This window comes from Oryctolagus cuniculus, chromosome 1, assembly GCF_964237555.1.
Source record: "Oryctolagus cuniculus chromosome 1, mOryCun1.1, whole genome shotgun sequence".
Taxonomy (NCBI): domain Eukaryota; kingdom Metazoa; phylum Chordata; class Mammalia; order Lagomorpha; family Leporidae; genus Oryctolagus; species Oryctolagus cuniculus.
This window is the reverse complement of record NC_091432.1, coordinates 99,793,407-99,818,312: the sequence shown is the minus strand read 5'-3', so window position 1 is coordinate 99,818,312 and position 24,906 is coordinate 99,793,407. Positions and strand designations below refer to the sequence as shown.

General features: G+C 41.2%; 1 protein-coding gene and 1 non-coding gene across 2 annotated transcripts in view; both read right to left on the bottom strand.

Moving 5' to 3' along the window:
- Window positions 1-24,906, bottom strand: part of CUL5 (cullin 5) — a gene marked incomplete at its 5' end in the record, with an annotated part of 134,149 nt that overhangs the window by 45,886 nt on the left and 63,357 nt on the right. The window contains 3 exon segments of the mRNA NM_001082355.1: window positions 21,386-21,466; window positions 21,545-21,690; window positions 23,523-23,664. Of these exon segments, the coding sequence (NP_001075824.1) occupies window positions 21,386-21,466; window positions 21,545-21,690; window positions 23,523-23,664 (369 nt within the window).
- LOC127485327 (U1 spliceosomal RNA) lies at window positions 9,502-9,665 on the bottom strand. The gene has a single exon (XR_007912432.2). It is a non-coding gene; the product is annotated as a U1 spliceosomal RNA (small nuclear RNA).

The window sequence follows — 24,906 nt, the reverse complement described above, 5'->3', positions numbered from 1 at the left end:
CGTGCCCATACAGGGTGCAGACGGAGGCTTAACCTACCAAGGTGCTGGCACCTGGCCTTTTTTTTTTTTTTAAAGAAAAAATTTATTTACTTATTTGAGAGAGTTACAGACAGACAGAGGGAGACAGATAGAGGGGACTTGATTTATTTTCTATTTCACTAAAAATCTTCGGAGGGGATGGCGCTGTGGTGCAGCGGGTTAATGCCCTAGCCTGAAGTGCCAGCATCTCATGAGGGCACTGGTTCGAGACCCAGCTGCTCTACTTCTGATCCAGCTCTCTGCTGTGGCCTGGGAAAGCAGTGGAAGATGGCCCAAATCCTTGACTTTGGATCGGCACAACTCCGGTGGTTGCGGTCAATTGGGGAGTGAACCATTGGATGGAAGACCTCTCTTTCTCTTCCTCTCTATCTCTCTGCGTGTGTGTGTAACTCTGACTTTGAAGTAAATAAATAAATCTTTAAAAATAAATCTTTGATTAAACATTATACTGCTTAATGGTAATCCAAACATTGTAGATTCCAAAAATCTAGACAAGCATATTTCAAACTACTGTGAAGTGAGTTTTAATGGTTGTAACTAGCTTCTTTTTTTTTTTTTTTTTTTTTATAGGCAGAGTGGACAGTGAGAGAGAGACAGAGAGAAAGGTCTTCCTTTGCCGTTGGTTCACCCTCCAATGGTCGCTGCGGCCGGCACACCGCGCTGATCCGATGGCAGGAGCCAGGAGCCAGGTGCTTTTCCTGGTCTCCCATGCGGGTGCAGGGCCCAAGCACCTGGGCCATCCTCCACTGCACTCCCTGGCCACAGCAGAGAGCTGGCCTGGAAGAGAGGCAACCAGGACAGAATCCGACCGGGACTAGAACCCGGTGTGCCGGCGCCGCTAGGCGGAAGATTAGCCTAGTGAGCCGCGGCGCAGGCCTACTAGCTTCTTTTCTTAATGACATATAACAGGACAAAAAGTATCAGAGTACATCAAACATTCTAAGAAGGAATGTTATTTCATGAAACTTGTTTCAGATATCTACAAGTAAACAAAGTGTAGAATAAAAAATTTATTTCTTTTTTTTAGGTTAATTTATTTATTTGAAAGTCTGAGTTTCACAGAGACAGAAGGAGAGGCAGCAGCAGAGTTTTCCATCTGGTGGTTCATTGCCCATTTGGCTGCAATGGCTGGAGCTGCGCCAATCCAAAGCCAGGAGCCAGGAGCTTCTTCTGGGTCTCCCACATAGGTACAGGGGCCCAAAGACTTGGACCATCTTCTAGTGCTTTCCCAGGCCGTAACTAGAGAGCTGGATCAGAAGTGGAGCCGCAGGGACTTGAACTGGTGCCCATATGGGATGTCGGCACTGCAGGCAGTAGCTTTACCCACTATGCCACAGCACTGGCCCCAAAAATGAATTTCTTTTTAAGAATAAGGATCCAGGCTGGTGCCGTGGCTCACTAGGCTAATCCTCTGCCTTGCGGCACCGGCACACCAGGTTCTAGTCCCAGTCAGGGTGCCGGATTCTGTCCTGGTTGCCCCCCTTCCAGGCCAGCTCTCTGCTGTGGACAAGGAGTGCAGTGGAGGATGGCCCAAGTACTTGGGCCCTGCACCCCATGGGAGACCAGAAGTACCTGGCTCCTGCTATCGGATCAGCGCGGTGCGCCGGCCGCAGCGCGCCAGCCGCGGCGGCCATTGGAGGGTGAACCAACGGCAAAGGAAGACCTTTCTCTCTGTCTCTCTCTCTCACTGTCCACTCTGCCTGTCAAAAAAAAAAAAAAAAAAAAAAAAAAAAAAAAAAAAAAAAAAAAAAAAAAGAATAAGGATCCAAAGAAGAGTAAAATAAAAGATAACTGAAGAAAACTGAGAAGAATTTAGTAACTGCTTAAATTAAAGGCATTAAGGAAATAAAAGGAGGTTGAAGCAGTTTCTAACTTAACAGGTTAAACAGGGGCTGGAATTGTGGTGTACAAGGTAAAAGCCACCATCAGCAATGCCAACATCCCACAGGGTTGCCAGTTCATGTCCTGTTGCTCTACTTCCAATCCAGCTCCCTGCTAATGTGCCTGGGAAAAGCAGTGCAAGATGGCCCAAGTGTTGGGCCCCTGCTTCTAGGGCACCTGGAAGGAAGTCCTGGCTCCTGGATTTAGGCTGGCCCACTCCTGGCTGCTGTGACCAACTGGGGCCTAAACCAACGGATGGAACATCTTTCTCTCTTTTCCTTCTCGTTCTCTTTCTGTAACTCTGACTTTTCAATAAATAAGTAGATCTTTTTAAAAAGATGTTAAATTAATTTAGTAATAGGTTATTATAATATTGTAGTGAATATTTACTCTGTACTAGGCTTTATGCTAAATGTATTACATATATCATCTCATTTAAATCACATGATAATCTTATGAAGCAGGTGTTTAATTTATGTAGATACAGGCTGAGAACAGCTAAATAATTTGTAAACACTGTAGTTAGTTCATAGGCCCTGGGTTGTAAAGAGGCCACATATGTGACTCCACATCCTCAAAATTTTCTTGCTTTAACAAAAGAACATGTATATACTAAGTAATGGCTACATGACCTCTCTCTCTCTAACTCTGACTTTCAAATAAATACATAAATTTTTTTAAAAAAATCCAATACTGAGAAAAACTTTAGATCGGCAAAGTAATGAATGGATAAGCACACTACTGATAAAAGAATTACTACAACATTGCTGAAAGTCAGTTGGGTATTATGTAGCATTTTGTAAAAGGTTCATATCCTTTGCTTCAGCACTCTCATTTCTAAAAGATTACACTCTAAGAGAATGCCAAATGTGAGGGGCAATACATATGCATAAGGATGTCAAAAAGATATGTAGGTACATAAGGATATTCCAAAAAGCACTACATAGAAGAAATAAACCATAAATAATGACAGTCGCCATCACTACAGGACGAGTTAGGTAAATTATAGTACATATAAGCTATTATGCTATAATACAGAAGTATTTCCAGTGAAAATATACAGTGTCAAAAATTTCTTTTAAAATATTATATTAGAGAGAGGAAGAAAAGAGTAAAAAAGAAAAGATAAAAGGGATAGAGCAAATAAGTACAACAGGATGAATGTAACTGTTGAATCTGGAAGCTGAGTATGGAGGTTGGGATTAAACTATTTTCTCTACTTATGTAAATACTTGAAACTTTCATTACAAAGCTTTGAAAAAAATAGTTATGGTATATATCTCTTCCTGTGCATTGAAAATTTCTTCAGAAAACTATTTTATCTAAGCAAAAAAAAAAAAAAAAAAAAGATTGCTAGATATAATTCTCTCATTATTTCAAAAGAGTTTTGTCCTAGGAAGAGTCTTGTTCCCAGTCCCTTGAGGACAGAGACTACGATATTCCTTTTTTATATTACTTCCCCATCATTTACCAAAGTACTACATAATACATAGTGGATCCTAAACATACCTGTTATTTGAAAAACACATCTGAAATCAAAAGGATAGTGATAAACCATCTCTCTCACCTTGTATTCCCCTTTCTGTCTCCTTTCGCTAGCTTCCGTGAAGAAAAAAACTTTTTGTCATATGCCATCAACTCCTGTATTTTGTTTGCCTGAGATGAGCACAACTTCTAAATCCATAGCAATCTCTCCCCAGAGGTCTGCAAGGTGAAACACTTTAACTATCAATGTGCTTGATGTTTTAACCTCCCTCTAGCAAGACTATAGACTCTTCAAAGACAATGCCTGGCATAAAACACAGCAGCCACTCAATAAGTATTTGTTGAATGAATGAATTCATGGGTCTCTACAGATGAAAAGTGAGCTAAGTAGGTACAGACTTTTCCTTCAGTAGTATTCAATTAGCACAGCTAATTCTACTTCACTGATATTTAGTAAACAACAAAAACAGCTACGATTTTTATTGGCTATACAACTGCTGAAGGAATCACTTGCTTGCCTCAGTTACAAAACAAGTATTGAACTAAAAATTGTCTTAAGGTTCTCCACTTTTCATACTTAATCTTTCTTAAGCTTTTCACCACACAAAGATATATTCCACATGAGAAGGCTATTCTCAAAATTAGTTTCTCTTAGCCCTTCTAGTTTAAGATTCTTTTTCTACCATTGTGACTAGTGGCAGTTGATTCACTTCTAAAATGGTTTAACAAGTAACCTTTTATACAGAACAATGAAGAATGTGACTCACCTTGGATTTTTGGATAATACTCTAACCATACTAAAATACTGACAGGTAGCAAGTACTTATTTGAATATAATTTACAACTTGTGACCAGTTTTTTAGTAAGTTCTTTTTTTTTGTTAGTTTGTAAAGAGAGTAAAATAGTTTCTATTTGTCTTGGTAAGGAATTTTCTACAAATCAGAGACCTACCAGTAAAAGTTATGCCAAGAACAGTGTTTAAATGTTTAAATATGTCATACTTCATTTAATTTGGACAACTTACATTATTACTGTAAATTATTATTCTATTTCAGTTAGGAAAACAGGGATTAAAAGGGTTAAATAACTTGCCAAAGGGCAGATAGCTTGTAAAATAACAAAACTGGAATTTAAATCCTTATCTGATTCCAGTATGTATGCTTCTAACCATTTTATTATATTTCTCCTTATCTATGTTCTCTGGTCATTTTTTTTTTTTAATGTGAAAGAAGATTCTTCAAATCCCTGCAACAACCAATAGCCTAGAACTCAATCTGGGACAAGAACTCAACCACTTAATGCTGTCTCTCAGAGTGAGCATTAGCAGGAAGCTGGAATCAGAAGCAGGGCTGAAACTCCAATGTAGGCACGCTGATGCAGATGTCCCAAGTGGCAATTATTTTTTAAATGATTTATTTATTTATTTGAAAGGAAGAGTTATAGAGAGGTAGAAGCAGACAGAGAGCAAGTGGCTATTAATGCCTATCCTACCCTGGTAATTCTGAAGAGATCAAGACTGGTTACTGCCAATTTACTTTTCCATTATTCTATTATATAAACAACCCCTTTTATTCTAGTGTCACCCTGAGCATAGAGACCAGGTCTATCTTATTATGCCCAAATAGCATAAGGTCTGACATATGAAGGTACCTAACAAACACTAAATAAAATCCCTCAGAAAATACTAGGGTATGCAGGACTATCACCTAAAAACTAATAGCTACTAATTTAAAAAGTCATTATGGGTATAAGTGTTGTAGCACAGTAGATTAATCCAACCACCTGGGACACCAACACCCCATGCCAGAATGTCAATTTGAGTCCTGGCTACTCCATACTTCTCACTTCTGCTAATGTACCTCAGAGACAGTAGACGATGGTCCAAGTACTTGGGTTCCTGCCACCCACAGGGAGACTTAGATGAAGTTCCTGGCTCCTAGTTTCAGTCTAGCCCAGGCCGACTGTTCAGACATTTGGGGAGTGAACCAAATGAACAAAAGTGGATGGAGGGGTTGGCCGGCACCACGGCTCACTAGGCTAATCCTCCGCCTAGCAGTGCCGGCACACCGGGTTCTAGTCCTGGTCCAGGCGCCGGATTCTGTCCCGGTTGCCCCTCTTCCAGGCCAGCTCTCTGCTGTGGCCAGGGAGTGCAGTGGAGGATGGCCCAGGTGCTTGGGCCCTGCACCCCATGGGAGACCAGGAAAAGCACCTGGCTCCTGGCTCCTGCCATCGGATCAGCGCGGTGCCCCAGCCGCAGCGCGCTGGCTGCGGCGGCCATTGGAGGGTGAACCAACGGTAAAGGAAGACCTTTCTCTCTGTCTCTCTCTCTCACTGTCCACTCTGCCTGTCAAAAATAAAAATAAAAAAAAAAAAAAAAGAAAAAGAAAAAAAAAAAGTGGATGGAGGGGCCGGTGCCGTGGTGCAGTAGGTTAATCCTCTGCCTGTGGTGCCGGCATCCAATATGGGTGCCTGTTTGAGTCCTGGCTGCTCCTCTTCCAATCCAGCTCTCTGCTGTGGCCTGGGAAGGCAGTAGAAGATGGTCCAGTCCTTGGGCCCCTGCACCTGTATGGGAAACTGGGAAGAAGCACCTGGCTCCTGGCTTCGGATTGGCACAGCTCCAGCCATTGCAGCCATTTGAGGAGTGAACCAACGGACGGAAGATCTTTCTCTCTGTTTTTCCCTCTCACTGTCTGTGACTCTACCTCTCAAATAAATAAATAAAATCTTAAAAAAAAAAAAAAGTGGATAGAAATCTTTTCACCTTCTCTTCCTTTCCCCGCCCTCCCCCGCCAAGTCTCAAATAATAAAGTCTTTTTTAAAAAGTCATTTTGGCTTGAAATCTTTTCTCATTCTTAAAGTTCTATCACTTTTTGCTGTCAGTGTGACTGATCAATAGCACAGCTCTGAAGTTCTGGTTTACTAATGTACACACTGCTGCTCACTGCCTACCCAATGATAATCAAGCTTATCAGAACTGTGTGTGTAACCGGATCTGAGTAGGGCCTAAGTGACTCTCCAATAAGTAAAAGTATAAGAGCAGGACTTGTTGACATCTAATACAATACTTAGGTGCTCAGAATTCTCAGGGGTTGTCCTCTAAGTCTAATCTCACTATTTTATACACACACACACACACACGTATGCACTCAAGCCTGCCTATACATATACATGTGCAAAAACACATGCACACAGAGCACGTGATTGAAGTTTGGGCACTCAACTCAAGCTGGGTCAACTGAATTAACTGAAACCAGTGAGGGAACACTGTCACCACCTCTCATATCACAAACTGGAAATTAAGGCTGTCAGTTTTCATAGTCCCCAATTCAACAAAGTTTATTAGTGATAGGAGATAATGAGACAGACCATCAGAAAGATACATACCTCAAAAGTCCTATTAGAGTTCCAAGTTTTTTAAATCCAGATTCCCTTCCTTGCATTTTTCCTAGCATTTTCCATGATAGATTATACATGAACTTTTGAGATGGCTTTTTTTTTAAATTTATTTATTTGAAAGGTAGTGTTAAAGAGAGAGAGAGAGATCTATCTATCTTCCATCTGCTGGTTCACTCCCCAAATGGCTTGGACAGTTAGGGCTGGGCCAAGCTGAAAAACCAAAGCCAAGAGCCCAGAACTTCATCTGGGTCTTCTGTGTGGGTGGCAGGGGTCCAAGTACTTGTGCTACTCTCCACTGCCTTCTTAGGTGTATTAGTAAGAAACTGGACTGGAAGTAGAACAGCTGGGACTTGAATGGGCCCTTTGATATGGGATCTGACATTGCATGGGGTGGCTTAACCTGCTGCACCACAGTCTACTGCTGGCCTGACATCGTTTCTTGTTCCTTCGAACCAAGAGTGCTGGCACATACATACGTGTATGTGCAATACATATACTCAAACTATTTAACAAACTATGTATACCTTCTTTACATATTTCAAAGTGCCCAACATTATCCTTAGGAACTCAGAAAAAAGAATTAGACAAGATTCAGTTTCATTGTTTTCTAGCTGTGTGAGTAAAGGCAACCTCTGATACATCTGTGAATTTGTTTACTCATCTGCAAACAGCAGCACTAACAGCATATATCAACTAGTTATATACCTCCAAACTATATCCTGAACTCACCCACTTATGTATCCATCTCCACTGCCACATCTCCCACCAAGATTATTAGTCTATAATTTAAATACCACACTGTAGCCAAAATATTTCATACTATGAAAATCAGATCAGTTCCCTGACTACAGCCTTGAATGGCTTCCTTCTGCACCAAGCTGCTGCTTTCCCCTCTGTCCTTACCTGGCATCTCTCTCTTGCCTTCACCTTTTGCTATTACTAAGTATGTAAAGCCCATTCCTGCTTCAAAGCTGTTACACTTGGCTTTTGTTTCTGTTGGAATGTTTTTGTTTCAGATCTTCACAAGGCTAGCTCTCCATTATCCAGGTCTTAGGTGTAATAACACTCCCTCAGATACCTTTTCTTCCACAAAGAAAAGTGGCAGCAGCGGCATTACGACTGCCAATTCACTATCCATAGCACTACTCTATTTTATAATCACTTTTCACTTATTTGTTTACTTGCCCTCATTTGTCTATCTTCACTAGAATGTTAGCTCTGTAAGAGCAAAGACTTCTTTATTCATGCTGCATCCCCACTATCTGCTTTACCGTAGGTATTAAATAAACATATCCTGAGTGACTTAGTACCCAATAAATACTGCTCAAAATTGGAGGAGTATTGGCCGGCGCCGCGGCTCACTAGGCTAATCCTCCGCCTAGCGGCGCCGGCACACCGGGTTCTAGTCCTGGTTGGGGCGCCGGATTCTGTCCCAGTTGCCCCTCTTCCAGGCCAGCTCTCTGCTGTGGCCAGGGAGTGCAGTGGAGGATGGCCCAGGTGCTTGGGCCCTGCACCCCATGGGAGACCAGGAAAAGCACCTGGCTCCTGGCTCCTGCCATCGGATCAGCGCGGTGCACCGGCTGCAGCGCGCCGGCCGCGGCGGTCATTGGAGGGTGAACCAACGGTAAAGGAAGACCTTTCTCTCTGTCTCTCTCTCTCACTGTCCACTCTGCCTGTCAAAAAAAAAAAAAAAAAAAAAATTGGAGGAGTATAAACTCTAGGTATAAGATACTACTTCCCAATAAGCCAAGGGCCTATTTACCAAAATAAATTAAAAATAAAGGAAGATATACATAACTGTTATCCACATCACATGGAACATGATATTAAAAGAAATGCAGTACAGTGAAAAAGTGCAACCAGACCTGTAATTCATCATTACACAGAGAATACAGAAGACAGTGACTACTCATTACTTTTCATCAAGTATTGCTAAGTAGTGTGATTAGCACTTACACATGCTCCCCTCCTCAAAATTCTAAGTTAAAACTTTTAGGGGTCCTGAAGCTCTTCTAATTAAATAATTACTCAAAAACTGGTGAGGGCCCTCAAAATTACTTCCCTATGGCTCTACTCAGATTCCTGTAATAACCCAGGAGCCCATGGTTCAAGCACCTTTCAAACAATTAAAATGTCTACTGATTGTTTCTTCAAAATGCCTTTAATATCCCTTCCTTTCCATTCCTTTGTTAACATGTGTCTAGATGAAACCCTATTACATCATTCAAGACAGCTAAAAGCAAATCTCTTATATCTTTGAACCCTGTCATGTGTCCCATGGAGAATGAATCCTCTAAAATTGCAGCTTTGCTGCCTAGATGTAAATATTTAAAGACTATTCACCACCAAATATGGATTCTCACACCTACCAGCTCCAAAATTTTCTTGACTAGCAAAACCTAAAATGAATTACCCATATATAATTTCAGAAACAGGTAACATTCTCTAATCATACAAGAGAAATCAGAAGGGAATATTTTATAGTAAGTCAGTATGTATTTCAACATAAATATTTAGTGATAACTGAACTAGAAGAGATAATAAAGTAAGCAGATACATACTATCAGCCCTCAAAAACGTAGAATCCAGGGACTGGTGTTGTGGCAGAACAGGTTAAGTTGCTGCCCTCATATGCTATGCTGGCATCCCATGTGAGTGTTGGTTTGAGTCCCAGTTGCTCCACCTCCTCCCCACCCCCTGCAGGGGAGAGCACAAATGCAGTCCCCCACTACCAAATATTATGCAGTCAAGCTTCCCACATTTGGGGAAATCGCAGGGGCCAGCACAGCCGGAGTGCAATGGATAAGCCTCACCTGGGGAAAACCACTGTCGTGATCATGGTATCTCCCCTGCCAGGTAGCTCCACCTCTGATATAGCTTTTGCTAGTGTGCCTGGGGAGGCAGCAGAGTCCCAGCTGTCGTGGTCACTTGGGGAGTGAAACAGTAGATGCAAGATCTCTCTCTGTCTCTACCTCTCTCTGTAACTCTGCCTTTCAAAAAAAAAGTATTTTTAAAAATGTAGCATACAGGGCTGGCGCCATGGCTCATTTGGCTAATCCTCCGCCTGCGGCACCGGCACCCCCGCTTCTAGTCCCAGTTGCTCCTCTTCCAGTCCAGCTCTCTGCTGTGGCCCGGGAAGGCAGTGGAGGATGGCCCAAGTCCTTGGACCCTGCACCCACATGGGAGACCAGGAGGAAGCACCTGACTCCTGGCTTCAGATTGGCGCAGCGCACCAGCCATAGTGGCCATTTGGGGGGTGAACCAACGGAAAAAGAAAGACCTTTCTCTCTCTCTCTCTCTCTCTAAATCTGCCTGTCAAAAAAAAAAAAAAAAAAAAAAAAAGTAGCATACAGTAATATAATGCCAAAAAAATTATTCTGGTTATAAGCAAAACAAAATTAAGTTCTAGTTTCAAACAAACAATATTTTCATCAATATGAGTGGTGAGACATTCTAAATTCACATGGAATGTGTGATAATTGCTATGTATGTGAAACAGTCTGAGCATTTTGAGACATCTAATAATCTAGGACCCTATCTAGTATATATCCAATCACAGTAACGACCAAAAAGTTGTCTCCACAAGTTCCAGTAATGCTCCCTGCCAAGTAGACACTACCTTTGTTAAAAAACCTAAGAAATGTTAGATCTAAAACATTAGAATTCAAATATGCTACACAATGAGATAGAAACCTACCATATACTTGTTCCTACAATTTCCAACACATAGTGGAGGCTTCAGAGAAAACAATTTATCTGCTCCCCACCCTATATCCACCTTTTGCTTACTGGCATGTTCGTTGTGATATATGAAGAACTCATATCAAAACTAACTTTCCATTAATCATCTGTCAGACTTAATGTACTAACAAGAAGCAAATTCAACTAAAAGTCAAATTAGAATAAGTCTATAAAATTATACTAATATTACTCTGATTACATAATAAACCTAACATCTCGGTCAAGTGTTTGGCCTAGCAATTAAAATGTCAGTGAAGACAGCTATGTTTTGCATCAGAGTACCAAAGATTCAATGCCCACCTCTGGCTCCAGACTCTGGTTTCCTGCTAACACAGACCCCGGGAATCAGCACTGGTGACCCAAATGGTTGAGTTTCTGTCACCCATGTGGGAGACCTGAACTATTTTTCTGGCTCCTGGCTTCAGCTGTGACCAATCCCAGCCACTGACGACATTTGGAGAATGAACCAGCTGATAAAGAGTTCTCTTTAACTATCTCTTTGTCTCTGCCTCTCAAATGAATGCATATATAAATAAAAATCTACACATTTTAAATGTAAGAAATTATAAGAAGAAAATCTTGAGACAATCATTTTGGGGTACATAGGCTATGTCAAATCCCTGTGCAGCATTCAATTTTTATCCATTAAAAACGAGCCTTGGGGTGGGTATCTGGCCTAGTGATTGAGACGCTACTTGAGATATTAGTATCCCATGCTGGAGTAAATAGACTCATGTCCTAGTTCTGATCCCAATTGTTGCTTCCTGTAAATACACGTAATGGGAGGCAGCAGGTGATGGCCCAACTGGTTTGGTCTCTGCCCACAAATGAAGTCTCTGATTGGGTTCCAGGCTTCTAGCTATGGTCTGTGGGCATTGGTGTAGTAAACCAGCAGATGGAAGCTCTCTGCCTCACCTTGGCCCCCAATCAAGTAATTTTTTTCAGGTAAGTAGAAGAATGGTTTAACATCAGAAACTCTGTTCAGGTAATTAAATAAATTAATCAATAGAGGAAAATACATATAATAATCTCTACTGATGTCTCCCAAATTTAAAAAAGAGGCATGCTTCATAATAAATTAACTGTTATATAATATCTGCCAAAAAGCAGAAAAAAAGTACCCATACAAAATCAACATTTGAAAAAGAGAAAGGACCCACTTATCACTCTTCCCACTTCTAATGTTAAAATCCTCCATAACTATATTATCTCTTATTAACACCAGGAAAACATCAGTTTAATACTAGTATATAACTACATGCCTTACCTGAAACTCACCAGTTTTTTCACTAATGTTTTTCCAAAGACTCCTACCCATAAGCCACAATACATTTGTTATTTATCCTACTCTCCTTCAATATCTGATATTTCCTTGCACTTTTTTCAGTCTGTGATGTTTTTGACACCTTTAAAGAATACTGATCAGTTTTCTGTAGATTGTCTCTCAGTACAGTATTGTCTAAACTTTTTTCATAACAGAGAATATGATTACCCATTTATGGTAAGCATACTACAAAAATGGTACCATATTAATTGATGTGTTATTATTTTTATTTAGAGAGAGAGGTAGAGAGAGAGAGAGAGAGACAGATCTTCCATCCACTGGTTTATTCTCCAAATGGCTACAATAACTGGAGCTGGGCCAGCCTGAAGCCAAGAGCCAGGAGCTTCTTCTGGGTCTCACATGTGGGTGCAGGCGTCAAAGGACTTGGGACATCCTCTGCCACTTTCCCAGGCACATTAGCAGAGAGCTGGATTGGAAGTGGAGCAGCCAGGACTCAAACTGGCTCCCATATGGGATGCCGGCACTGCAGGTGGAGGCTTTAACCCATTGTCCCATAAAACTGGCCCCGTATTTTTTTTTTAAATAATTATTTATTTTTTTGAAAGGCAGAGTTAGAGGGAGGGAGAAGGGGAAAGAGACGGGAAGGAGGAAATGGAGGGAGAGGGAGACAGGGATGGGGATGGGGAGGGAGAGGAAGAGAAATCTTCTATCCGCTGGTTCACTCCCCAAATGGCCTCAAAGGCTAGGGCTGGGCCAGGCCAAAGCCAGTACCCCAGAGTTTCCTCTGGGTATCCCACATGGGAGCAGGGACTCAAGCACTTGGGTCACCCTCTGCTACTTTCCCAGGCACATTAGCAGGGAGCTGGATCTGAAATGGAGCAGCTGGGACTCGAACTACCATCCATATGGGATGCCAGTGTTGTAGGCAGAGGCAAACTGCAACATTGGCAACATTCTATGTATTATTCTTCTCTAGTGCATCCTGCCATGGGGTACATAATACCAATAGGTCATATTATCAGTGATGTTAACACTGATCACATCACTCAAGGTTATCTTTGGGGGTTTCACTATTATAGTGTTATTATTTCTCTTTCAGTAAATATAATATATATATTTCTTTATTTGAAAGGCAGCGTTACAGAGAGAGAGAGAGATAGAGAGGTCAGTCCTCCATCTGCTGTTTGACTCCCCAGATAATCGCAAAAGCCAGAACTGGGCAGATCCCAAGCCAGGAGCCAGGAGCTTCATCCGAGTCTCCCATGTGGGTACAGGAGCCCAAGCAGTCAGGCCATCATCCACTGCTTTTCCAGGCCATTAGCAAAGAGCTGGATCAGAAGTAGAGAGGCCAAGTCTGGAAGCAGGGCCCATATGGGGCAATGCTGGCATTGCAGGCAGAGGCTTAGCCTACTACACCACAACACTGGCCTCATTTTTTTCATATTTTTGAGGACCACTATTATATATAATTTAGTGTGAACAGTTTTTATCTTTTCCCCATTTTTCTTATCCATGGAAGTGGAGAAAGAAAAAGGGAGAAGAGTCAAGACAATGAGATCTCCCACTGGCTGGTTTACTCCCCAAACGTTCAAACAGCCAGGGCAGGGGTAGGATGAAACTAGAAGCCAGGAACTCAATCCAGGTTTCCCATGTAGGTGGGAGACATCCAATCAGTTGAGCACATATAGGAAGTATACGTATAGGAAGTTGGAATAAAGAGTGGAGCTAGGACTCATATGCTGGCATCCTAAATTTAACCACTGAGCCAAATGCCTACCCGTTCTTCAACTTTTAGAAGTTTTTATATTTTAGGGATATTAGTGCTCTGACTGTATGTTACAAATAGTTACTACCTGGGCCAACACTGTGGCACAGTGGTTTAAAGCCAATGCCTGCAGGGCCAGCATCCTATATGAGCACCGGTTCAAGTCCCAGCTGCTCCACTGCTGATCTACCTCCCTGCCAATGTGCCTGGAAAAGCCATAGAAGATGGCTCAAATCCTTGGGCCCTGCACCTACGTATGAGATCTGGAGGAAGCTCCTGGCTCCTGGTTTCAGCCTGGCCCAGGCCTGGTCCTTGCGGCCATTTGGGGTGTGAACCAGTGGATGGATAGAAGATCTCTGTCTCTTCCCTCTCTGTAACTCTATCAAATAAGTAGATTAAAAAACAAAAGGTAAAAGTGACTTACAAGGGAAAGAAAATCATATAAAACAACAAAAAGTCACTCCCAAGTTATCAGTTCCCTTCTGATTCTTTTTTAGTCCTCCTTCTTTAATGTCAGTCAAATTTAACAGTCATACTAAGGAACAGACTTTCCCTATTCCAAGACAAAAAAAATTCTTTGAGTATTTTCATTTTCTTTAACATTCAGATTCGTGATCATTTGATGTTTATTTTCCTGTGTAGTGTAAAATATCCTTTTCCAAATGGCTATTGAGTGGGCTCATTATCAGTTTTTAAAAAGTCCATCTTTACTCCCAATGATCTGAAATTCAACCTTTATCATACATTCAAATTCCCATATGTTTCAGAGTTTAATTCTGCACTTTCCATTCCATTCCACAAGTCTTAAATGATACAATCTACTCATGTGTCAGTACCACACTGTTTTAATTATGGATGCCTCATACAGTATGTTTTAATGAATGGTAAGGGCTAACCCACTTGAAACTTTTCTTTTTCAGTATCATCTTGACAATTTTAACATGTTTATTTTTCTTCTTTAGCATCAGCTAGTCAACAACACAAAATAGTTACTGGAATTTTCAATGGGATGACAGTGAATTTATAGACTAATTTGGGGAGAAGGCAGGATCTTTACAAATTCTGAATCACAGCATTTAAGCACAAAAGATGTTGGGGCCAGCACTGTGGTGCAGTGGGTTAAGCTGCAGCCTGTGAGGCAGCCATCCTATATGGGTGCCAGTTTGAGTCCTGATATTCCACTTCCTATCAAGCTCTCTGCTAACCTGCCTGGGAAAGCAACACAAGGTGGCCAAAGTGCTTGGGCCCCTGCATCTAAATGGGAGACCCAGATGGAATTTCAGGTTTTGAAAAGATTTATTTATTTAGTATTTGAAAGGTAGTTAGAGAAGCAGAGGCAGACGGATATATATACATACATACATACATATATATATATGGAGAGAGAGAGAAAGAGAGAGAGAGAGGTCTTTCATCCAATGTTCACTCCCCAGATGGCTGCAATGGCCAGAGCTGGGCCGATCTGAAGCCAGGAGCCAGGAGCCAGGAGCCAGGAGATTCTTCCAGGTCTTCCTTGCAGGTGCAGGAGCCCAAGGGCCATCTTCTACTGCTTTCCCGGGCCATAGCAGAGAGCTGGATCTGAAGTGGAGCAGCTGGGACTCAAACTAGTGCCTATATGGGATGCCAGCACTGAAAGCAGTGGCTTTATCAGTTATACCACAGTGCCAGCCCCAATAAATAAATAACTTTTAAAAAATTTTTGTAAAGGTCGGCGCCATGGCTCACTAGGCTAATCCTCTGCCTGTGGCGCCGGCACCCTGGGTTCTAGTCCCAGTTGGGGCACTGGGTACTAGTCCCGGTTGCTCCTCTTCCAGTCCAGCTCTCTGCTGTGGCCAGGGAATGCAGTGAGGATGGCCCAAGTGCTCGGGTCCCTGCACCTGCATGGGAGACCGGGAGGAAGCACCCGGTTCCCAGGTTCGGATCGGCGCAGTGCCAGCCATGGCGGCCATTAGGGGAGTGAACCAACGGAAGGAAGACCCTTCTGTCTGTCTCTCTCTCACTGTCTATAACTCTGTCTCTCTCTCACTGTCTAACTCTGCCTGTCAAAAAAAAAATATAAAAAAAATTTATAAAACAGGAGTTGGCATTGCAGCATACAGAGTTATGCCACCATTCGTGATGCTGGCATCTCATATGGATGCTGGTTCCAGTCCAGGCAGCTTCACTTCTGATCCAGCTCCCTGTTAATGTGCCTGTGAAAGCAACAGAGGATGGGCCAAATACTCAAGTCCCTGAATACTTAAGGGAGACCAAGATGAATCTCCTGGCAACAGCCATTTGGGGAGTGAAGCAGTGGATGGAAGATTTGTCTCTCCCTCTCTCTCTCTTTGTAACTCTGAGTTTCAAAAAAAATAAAATAATTTTTATTTAAAATAAGAGTCTATGTCTATCTTTTAATTGTGTTTAAAAATTTTTCCTTTTAGAAAGTTTCACCCATTTCATGCTACATTTTTCCCAAGAATTTAATTGTCTTTGTTTCTAATACAAAACAAAGTTTTCTTTCATATTACATCCTTTAAATGGTTATTTTTCTGTATATGAAGGATACTGACTTTTGTATGTTAATTTTATATTCTGCTACTTTACTGAATAATTTTGTTTGAATCAGTTTTATTACTAATTCTATGGGGCTTTCCAGATATACTATCATATCATCTTGAAATAGGGTTACTTTTCTATTTTTGTTTTTAAGATTTGTTTATTTTGTTTGAAAGAGTTACAGAGAGAGAGGAGAGGGGAGGAGAAAAACAGAGAGTGAGCAAGATCTTTCAACAGCTGGTTCACTCCTTAAATGGCCACAACATGTGGTCCCTCACGTGGGTGCTGGGATACAAGCACCTGGGCCATTTTCTGCTACTTTTCCAGGCACATTAATAAGGACCTGGATTAGAAGAACAGGGGACAGCGCCATGGCGTAGTGGGCTAAGCCTCCGCCTGCAGCACTTCATCCCATATGGGTGCTGGTTCCAGTCCTGGATGCTCCTCTTCCAATCCAGCTCTCTGCTATGGCTTGGGGAAAGAGTGGGGGATGGACCAAGTGCTTAGGCTCCTGTACCTGTGTGGGATACACAGAAGAAGCTCCTGGCTCCCAATCTGCTCAGCTCAAGACATTGCAACCATTCAGGCAGTGAACCAACGGATGGAAGACCTTTCTCTAGTCTCTTTAAAAAAAAAAAAAAAAAAGCGGAGCAGCTGGGAACAGGTACCCATGTGGGAGGCTGACACCGCAGGCAGCCACCTAACCCACTCCACGACAGTGTCAGTTCCTGCTTACCCATTCTTATGTCCCTAGTTGAGTCAACTGTCTCATTTGTATTAATGGTTTTTAGAGATTTATATATTTAAAAGAGTGGGAAAGATAGAGAAAGAGATCTTCTCTCTACTGGTTCATTTCCCAGATGGCCACAACAGACTGGGCTGGATCAGGCGGAAGCCAAGAACTGCATCTGGGTCTCCCATATGGGTGACAGAGGCCCAAACACTTGGGCTATATTCCAACTTGCTTAGTATAAATAAGTGGGAGACCCAGATGGAATTCCAGGTTCCTGGCTTCAATCTGGCCCAGGCCCTAATATCACAACCATTAGGAGAATCAAATAGTGCACGGAGAACACTTTTGCCTTGTTCATGATCTTAGTGAAAATGCCTCTAATATTTCTCCATGGAATAAGGAAATGGCTCTAGAAATGAGGTAAAAGCATTTCTAATAACATTCATAATGAAAGGAAAATAACTGAGTTATTTATTTTCTTTTTTTAAAAAGACTTATTTATGTATTTGAAAGAGTTATAGAGAGGGAGACACACACACAAACACACACGCACACACAAAAGGGGGGGGGGCGGGGACGACAAACCTCCATCCTCTGGCTCACTCAGTGAGCTGCAATGGCCAGGGCTGAGCCAGGCTGAAGCCAGGAGCCAGGAGCTTCATCTGGGTTTCCCATATGGTGATAGGGGCTCAGGCACTTGAGTCATCTTCCTGGGAATGATTTTCCCACACCATAAGAAGGATGCTGGGTCAGAAGTGGAGCAGCTGGAACAGCCAGTGCTGTGGGAGGTGACTTTACCTACTATGCCAAAATGCCAGCCCAAAGTACTTTTTTAAAACATAATACAATGTTTATATCATGCCAAAGACCAACATGATGCTTAATGGTAAAAATTTAGAAGCACTGGGGCCAGTGCTGTGGATCAGTAGGTAAAGCCGCCGCCTGCAGTGCAGCATCCCATATGGACACCTGTTTGAGTCCCGGCTGCTCCACTTCCAATCCAGCTCTCTGCTATGGCCTGGAAAAGCAGCAGAAGATGGTCCAAGTCCTTGGGGCCTTGCACCCACGTGGGATACCTGGAAGAAGCTCCAGGCTCCTGGCTTCCAATTAGGCAAGCTCCAGCAGTTGTGGCCACTTGGGGAGTGAACCAGTGGATGGAAGAACTCTCTCTCTTTGCCTCTGCCTTTGCCTCTCTGTAAATCTGCCTTTCAAATAAATAAATACATCTTTTTAAAAAATTTAGAAGCATTCTTATGAGTGTCTACAATATTATTTAACATTTTTCTAGAAATAATTGCTAATGAATTTAGTTCAGTGATGGAAATAAGAAGCACTTATGTTAGAAGGAACCATGGGGGCTGGCGCTGTGGCGCAGCAGGTAAAGCTGCCACTTGCAGTGCTGGCATCCCATATGAGCACCGGTTCAAGTCTTGGCGGCTCCACTTCTGACTCAGCTCTCTGCTATGGCCTGGGAAAGCAGAAGATGGCCCAATTCCTTGGGCTCCCACATGCACGTGGGAGACCCAAAAGAACCTTCTGGTTCCTGCCTTCGTATCAGTGCAGCTCCTTAGTTTTTCCTTTATAAAGTTGAATTTCCATTATTTAATGTAGATGTAATCAAATTAAGCTCTATAAACTGGAGTAGAACAAAACACTCCTACTACACAGGTACATCAATCTATTAAAAATATTCAAATCCCCAAAACTGAATTCATTCTTTTCCCTAATATTTATTTTTATACCTAATCTCTGTGTAGCAGCAAAATTTTCCCAAACTGAAATCCAAGAAATAGTACTGGTACAAATGTCTGCAATGTCTAGTCCTACGCATACAATAGCATGTTCTACCTCTGGAAAGTCTATCTTTTGTCCTCTCCATTCTTACTGCTGTAACTCTACTGGTCTTCTTAATCCCTTGCTTGAATTACTGTAGAACCTTCTAGCTATTATTTTCAGCTCTTCCTCATTTTGTACTATTACCACATTAAACTTCTTGAGGGACAACTCTGACAATGGCATGTCTGTTTTTAAAACATTCAATAACCTTTTCTGCCTTATGAATGCAGCCCAAGCTTAGCTTTAAATTTTTTTCTAAGATTTATTTCTTTATTTGAAAGTCAGAGTTAAACTGAGAGAGGGAAGGCAGAGAGAGAGAGAGAGAGAGAGAGAGAGAGAGAGGTCTTCCATCCACTGGTTCACTCCTCAATTGGCCACAATGGTCAGAGCTGGCTGATTCAAAGCCATGAGTTTCTTCCAGATCTCCCACGTGGGTGCAGGGGCCCAAGGGCTTGGGCCATCTTCTACTGCTTTCCCAGGCCATAGCAGAGAGCCAGATAGGAAGTAGAGTAGCTGGGACTTGAACCGGCACCCATACGGGGTGCTAGTACTGCAGGCGGCGGCTTTCCCCCCATACCACAATGCCGGCCTCAAACTTTAAATTTCTATAAAGAATTTCTATGAATGACCAATAAATTAGACATCTTTCCTTTTTTGGCCAATATCATTACTTTAACAATTGAAAGAGGATATATATTATAAATCATGAACAAACAAAAAATTCCCTCCAAAAAAAAAAAGGGAAAAAAATCCAACTCCATATGATTTCTGAAAAAAGAATAAAATAAACATGACTATCATTCAAGATGGAAGAACCCAAAGTCAGCAGTAAAAACAAACTTCTTCAAAATACCACCTACAGATGGAAAATGTTTGGTTATAGGCAAACTGGAATGTTACTCCTTTGAATGTAAATCTACACATAGTAGTTAGTAATTAACACTGACAGGAACTAGAGGAAATACTGCTGCTATACGTGAGCAGATTCCAAGACTGTCCAAACTTGAATTACTGTCTATTCTAAAGCACACAAAGGTCAGCTCTCTGTGTAAAAGAAAACATGTAGCATAGTTAATTCCTCTGATTTTTTTTTTTTTTTTTTTTTTTTTTGGACAGGCAGAGTGGACAGTGAGAGAGAGAGAGACAGAGAGAAAGGTCTTCTTTACCGTTGGTTCACCCTCCAATGGCCGCCGCGGCCGGCGCACCACACTGATCCAATGGCAGGAGCCAGGTACTTATCCTGGTCTCCCATATGGGTGCAGGGCCCAAGGACTTGGGCCATCCTCCACTGCACGCCCTGGCCACAGCAGAGAGCTGGCCTGGAAGAGGGGCAACCGGGACAGAATCCGGCGCCCCGACCGGGACTAGAACCCGGTGTGCCGGCGCCAAGGCGGAGGATCAGCCTACTGAGCCGCGGCGCTGGCCCTCTGATCATTTTTTTAAAATGAAGAACTTGTTCTATAATATTAAACAACGCTATATAATTCTCTTTTTTAAAAATATTTTTATTTATTTATCTGAGAGATAGAGTTACAGTCAGCGAGAGTGAGAGACAGAGAGAGACCTTCCATCTGCTGTTTCACTCCCCAAATGGCCACAATGGCAGGAGTTGTGCAGATCTGGAGCCAGGAGCCAGGTGCTTCCTCCAGGTCTCCCACATGGGTGCAGGAGCCCAAAGACACAGGCCATCTTCTACTGCCTTCCCAGGCCACAGCAGAGAGCTGGATAGGAAGAGGAGCAGCCAGGACTAGAACTGGCGCCCACATGGGATACTGGCACTGCAGGTGGAGGATTAACCTACTGAGCCACAGCGCTGGCCCCTATAATTTTTTTTTTTTTTTTTTTTTGACAGGCAGAGTGGACAGTGAGAGAGAGAGACAGAGAGAAAAGTCTTCCTTTTTCCGTTGGTTCACCCCCCAATGGCTGCTGCGGCCGGCGCACCGCGCTGATCCGAAGTCAGGAGCCAGGTGATTCTCCTGGTCTCCCATATGGGTGCAGGGCCCAAGGACTTGGGCCATCCTCCACTGCACTCCTGGGCCACAACAGAGAGCTGGATTGGAAGAGGAGCGACCGGGACAGAATCCGGCGCCCCGACCAGGACTAGAACCCAGGGTGCCGGCGCCGCAGGCGGAGGATTAACCTAGTGAGCCATGGCGCCGGCCTTCCTATAATTCTTAATAACATTTTATCTCATGACAACATCCTCCCTTAATAAGAAGAAAGATTTCCCTGGGAGTATTGGCTCAGTATTCACTAATTCAGTGCTGAAAGCCACTTGAACATACATCACTGCTGTGACTAATGAGAATCAACTATTATCTTTCAAGGATCCTACTTTACTTGCAACAAGAAAATCACTAAAACGATTAACTTTAGATATGCATAAAACATATTAAAAGGAGATGTTAAAAATTTAGTAGTGGATATTAAATACAGAAAATCTACAGAAGGGATGGATAATAAATTTGTATCTTACACATCAATGCTGAAGAACAATGTGCTCTAAGTCAGGCACTTTTTGAAGCTCTGGTTTAGCTCACAGGGCAGGAGTAATATAATCAATTAGTAAATGTCGGTCAGAGACATGAAAAAGAATAATATTATGTGTATCAAACATGTAATTGCCACTCCTGCGCTACTGTACTTCAAATAATCCCGCAAAATGTACAATTACAAAATTACTTACTGCTTCAACAGAGTTACATTCTCGTCTTGTTTCTAAATAACGCAGTGCTCGTTTTTCTTCTTCTTTTAATTTAGCATCTGCCTGTCCAGAAGCAAAACAGCAATCATTTAAAGAAGATCAAAAGAATAGCTCAAATTATCACACAAAGTTTAGACTTACATATTTCATGTAATTCTGCACACCATTTTGTTGTAAATACGAGGGTGCCTGTGTTCTATAAAACCTCTCTGTTGAATCCAGGTATGCCTTCTCAAAATTGTCCCTATAAATTTGAAGCTTATCCTCAGGATTAGAACAAAGGTTAACTGAAAAACAGAAAATAAAATGTTACTCTAAACATGACCTAAATGTGCATTTTGAGTACAATAAATGAAATAACAAATACTGAGTCATTAAATGCAGAGACAATGCTCAAGGGAACTTCAAAGCAGCAAGTAAACAGTACAGGCAATATGGACTATTTTATTTTTGAGTAGGAAAGAGACTGACTTCTAACTGGATGATTTAAAAAAAAAATCACTGAAGAAGAGATGGGATTTAACTGAATCTTAAAGAATAAACCAGGACTTGCAAAGGTAGAGATTAATAAGAAAGATAAATATTCAGAAACAGAAAAGCACAAGCTGTAACAACCAGATTGTCTAAGTGGACTGTGAGGTTAATGGAGGGTAAGGTAGAATGACAAATTAGGAATGACATTAGAGAGCCTCAAATCTGAAACTAAGTAGCCTGAATTTAGCATAGTGTACCACAAAAAAGCTAACTAGGAAAAATACCAGTAAAGATGGTACTTAAAAATTAATCTTATTAAGAAGTAAGGAAATGAAATGACAGCAGTAAGATCACTGTAAGAAGACTGTTTCCAAAGTCTAGATGCTCTACTACCAATCCAGCTCCCTGCTAATGGCCTAGAAAAAACAGCAGAAGATGGTCCAAGTGTTTGCGCCCCTGCCACCTATATTGCGACCCAGAAGAAGCTCCAGGCTCTTGGCGGTGGCCTGACCCAGTGCTAGCCATTGCAGTCATCTGGGGAGTCAACTAGCAAATGGAAGATCTCTCTATGTCTCTTTTTCAAATAAATAAATAAATAATTTTTTTTAAAAGGACATAAGACTACTTCAGAAAGTTTGTGGAAAACTGAATTAAAAGTTTGTTTGCAAAAAATTTAGAAATTCATGCAAGTTTTTAATAATACATATTTTCCATGAATTTCCTGAAGATTCTCTTAGCTTTTTGAGGGAGTCACAGGTACTATGAAGCACTCAGTGAGAGTATCTAACCAAGTTTTGGGACAAGGAAAGGCCTCCAGGAAACAGATGCGGATGAGTTAAAAATGAAGAAGGGGACAGAAGAGTACTCTAGGTCAGAGGAAAAAACATACATGACTGAAAGAACAAATATGAGCATCATTGTCAGAAGCTAAGAAGTTAGAATAATGAACACATGAAAGCTGACTTATTTCTGAAAATAAAAACATAAACCCAGTTACATTTTATGAGAGACAGATTCATATTTATATTTCTTTAATTTAGATCACTAAAAGGACTTTCCAGTAAAGAAATTAATGACACGTAGAACAATATTAATCACGTCAAGGATTTTTCCAAGGGTTCTTTAAAGCAAAATTAGTACCATTTTTGTATTTCTTAGAAAAACAAAAAACAGGGGCCGGCCAGCACTGTGGCACAGCAGGTTAACGCCTTGGCCTGAAGCAAGCGCCAGCATCCCACATGGGCGCTGTTCTAATCTCAGCTGCTCTACTTCCGATCCAGCTCTCTGCTATGGCCTGGGAAAGCAGTAGAAGATGGCCCAAGTCCTCGGGCCCCTGCACCTGTGTGGGAGACCCGAAAGAAGCTCCTGGCTCCTGGCTTCGGATCGGCACAGCTTCGGCCGTTGCGGCCATTTGGGGAGTGAACCAGCGAATGGAAGACCTCTCTCTCTGTCTCTGCCTCTCTCTATTACTCTTGTCTTTCAAATAAATAAAATAAATCTTTAAAAAAAAAAAGAAAAACAAAAATAGCATAAGCAGAAAATGTAACTTTATATACTAATAAATATCACTTTAAAAGAACTATTCTATAATTGTCATAGAGTGTCCATGAAAAGAAAACTAGTAACATAAACTTTCAGGACATACCATAGGATTCTCTTACTCCAATGACAAGTTGAGAATCAAAAGCTTCTCCTAATCTTTCAGCATGAACCAGCTTCATTGCACTATCTTGGAGTCTGTTTTTTATATTTGAAAAGATTGACTCATTCCATGTATCAAGCATGAGCTAGGAAAACAAAAACAAAATATATCTTCACTTTCAATTATTAACATACAACACAACCCCAGAAACGTTTTTAGTACAAATACTATAAACCAAAATAAATTCATTTGAATATGTCAGGAAAACAACATATTTAGTGTAACAGTAATGAGTAAGTGCTTCTGAATCAGACTAAACTGAGTTTGAATCCCAGCTCTGTTACTTATTTGCTTTCCTATGTGTAAACAATAGCACAAATTTCAAGTGGTTGTTGCAAAAATCAGATACAATAACACATGGGAAGTGCTGTTTCTCCTGTAGTTCCAAGACTGAATTATAGAAATATTGATATGTTTGAAATACACACATGTATATGCCTGGAGACATATAAAAACATACAAAAACAATCAGCCAAAAATCTGTTCAATACCAGACCTTAAAAACAAAAAAGTGGATTATATAGATATTCCACTAAAATGATGGAAAATATACATTTGTTCCATTATTGGTAAATATATATTAGTGCTCCAAGTAACAGTCAGTTTAGGAGATATTTTAGTAACTTTAGTAATAATTAAATAGTTTCGTAACATTAACTATGTACCTGGGACTACTCTGTATTTTCCACACACAACTCTCTTAATCCTTGCAACCTTGATACAGGTACTACTATAGGTACTCCCTATAGATATGTGGATCTGGAGGCACACAGAGCAAAGCTAACTTGCCTACATTCATAGAACTCCTATGTGGCAACACTGGGCTATGAATACAACTGCGACCCCAGAGTCAATGCTGCTTATTTTTCTGCTGTTCAAACAATTTAATAATGTTTTAAAAGCAAACTTTAATTCATAATTCACACAATAAAACCAATAATTATAGTGGATGTTAGACAAAAATAAAGAATTCAGAATGATAAAACTTCTTTAAAAAACATTCTGATAATATGTTGGGCAAATTTTTTTTTTCAAAAATATTTTTATCTCTTTTCCTTAAAAAATTTTTTTGGAAATAACATATTAAATTTACATTATAATCAAAGGATTAATGAATGACTCTACTAAATACAGAGTTCAACAAATAAAAAAGCTTAAAAAGACCATAGTCCAGAGAGAAAAGAGGCAAGGGATATACACAATAATCAAATGAAAATTTTTTCAACTTTATTCCCATAAAGTAAATTTTAGAAGCCATAAAATCATCAAAACTATAGCAGGATATCATTCTATCAATTTGACAAAGATTTAAAGCAAATTTAACAAA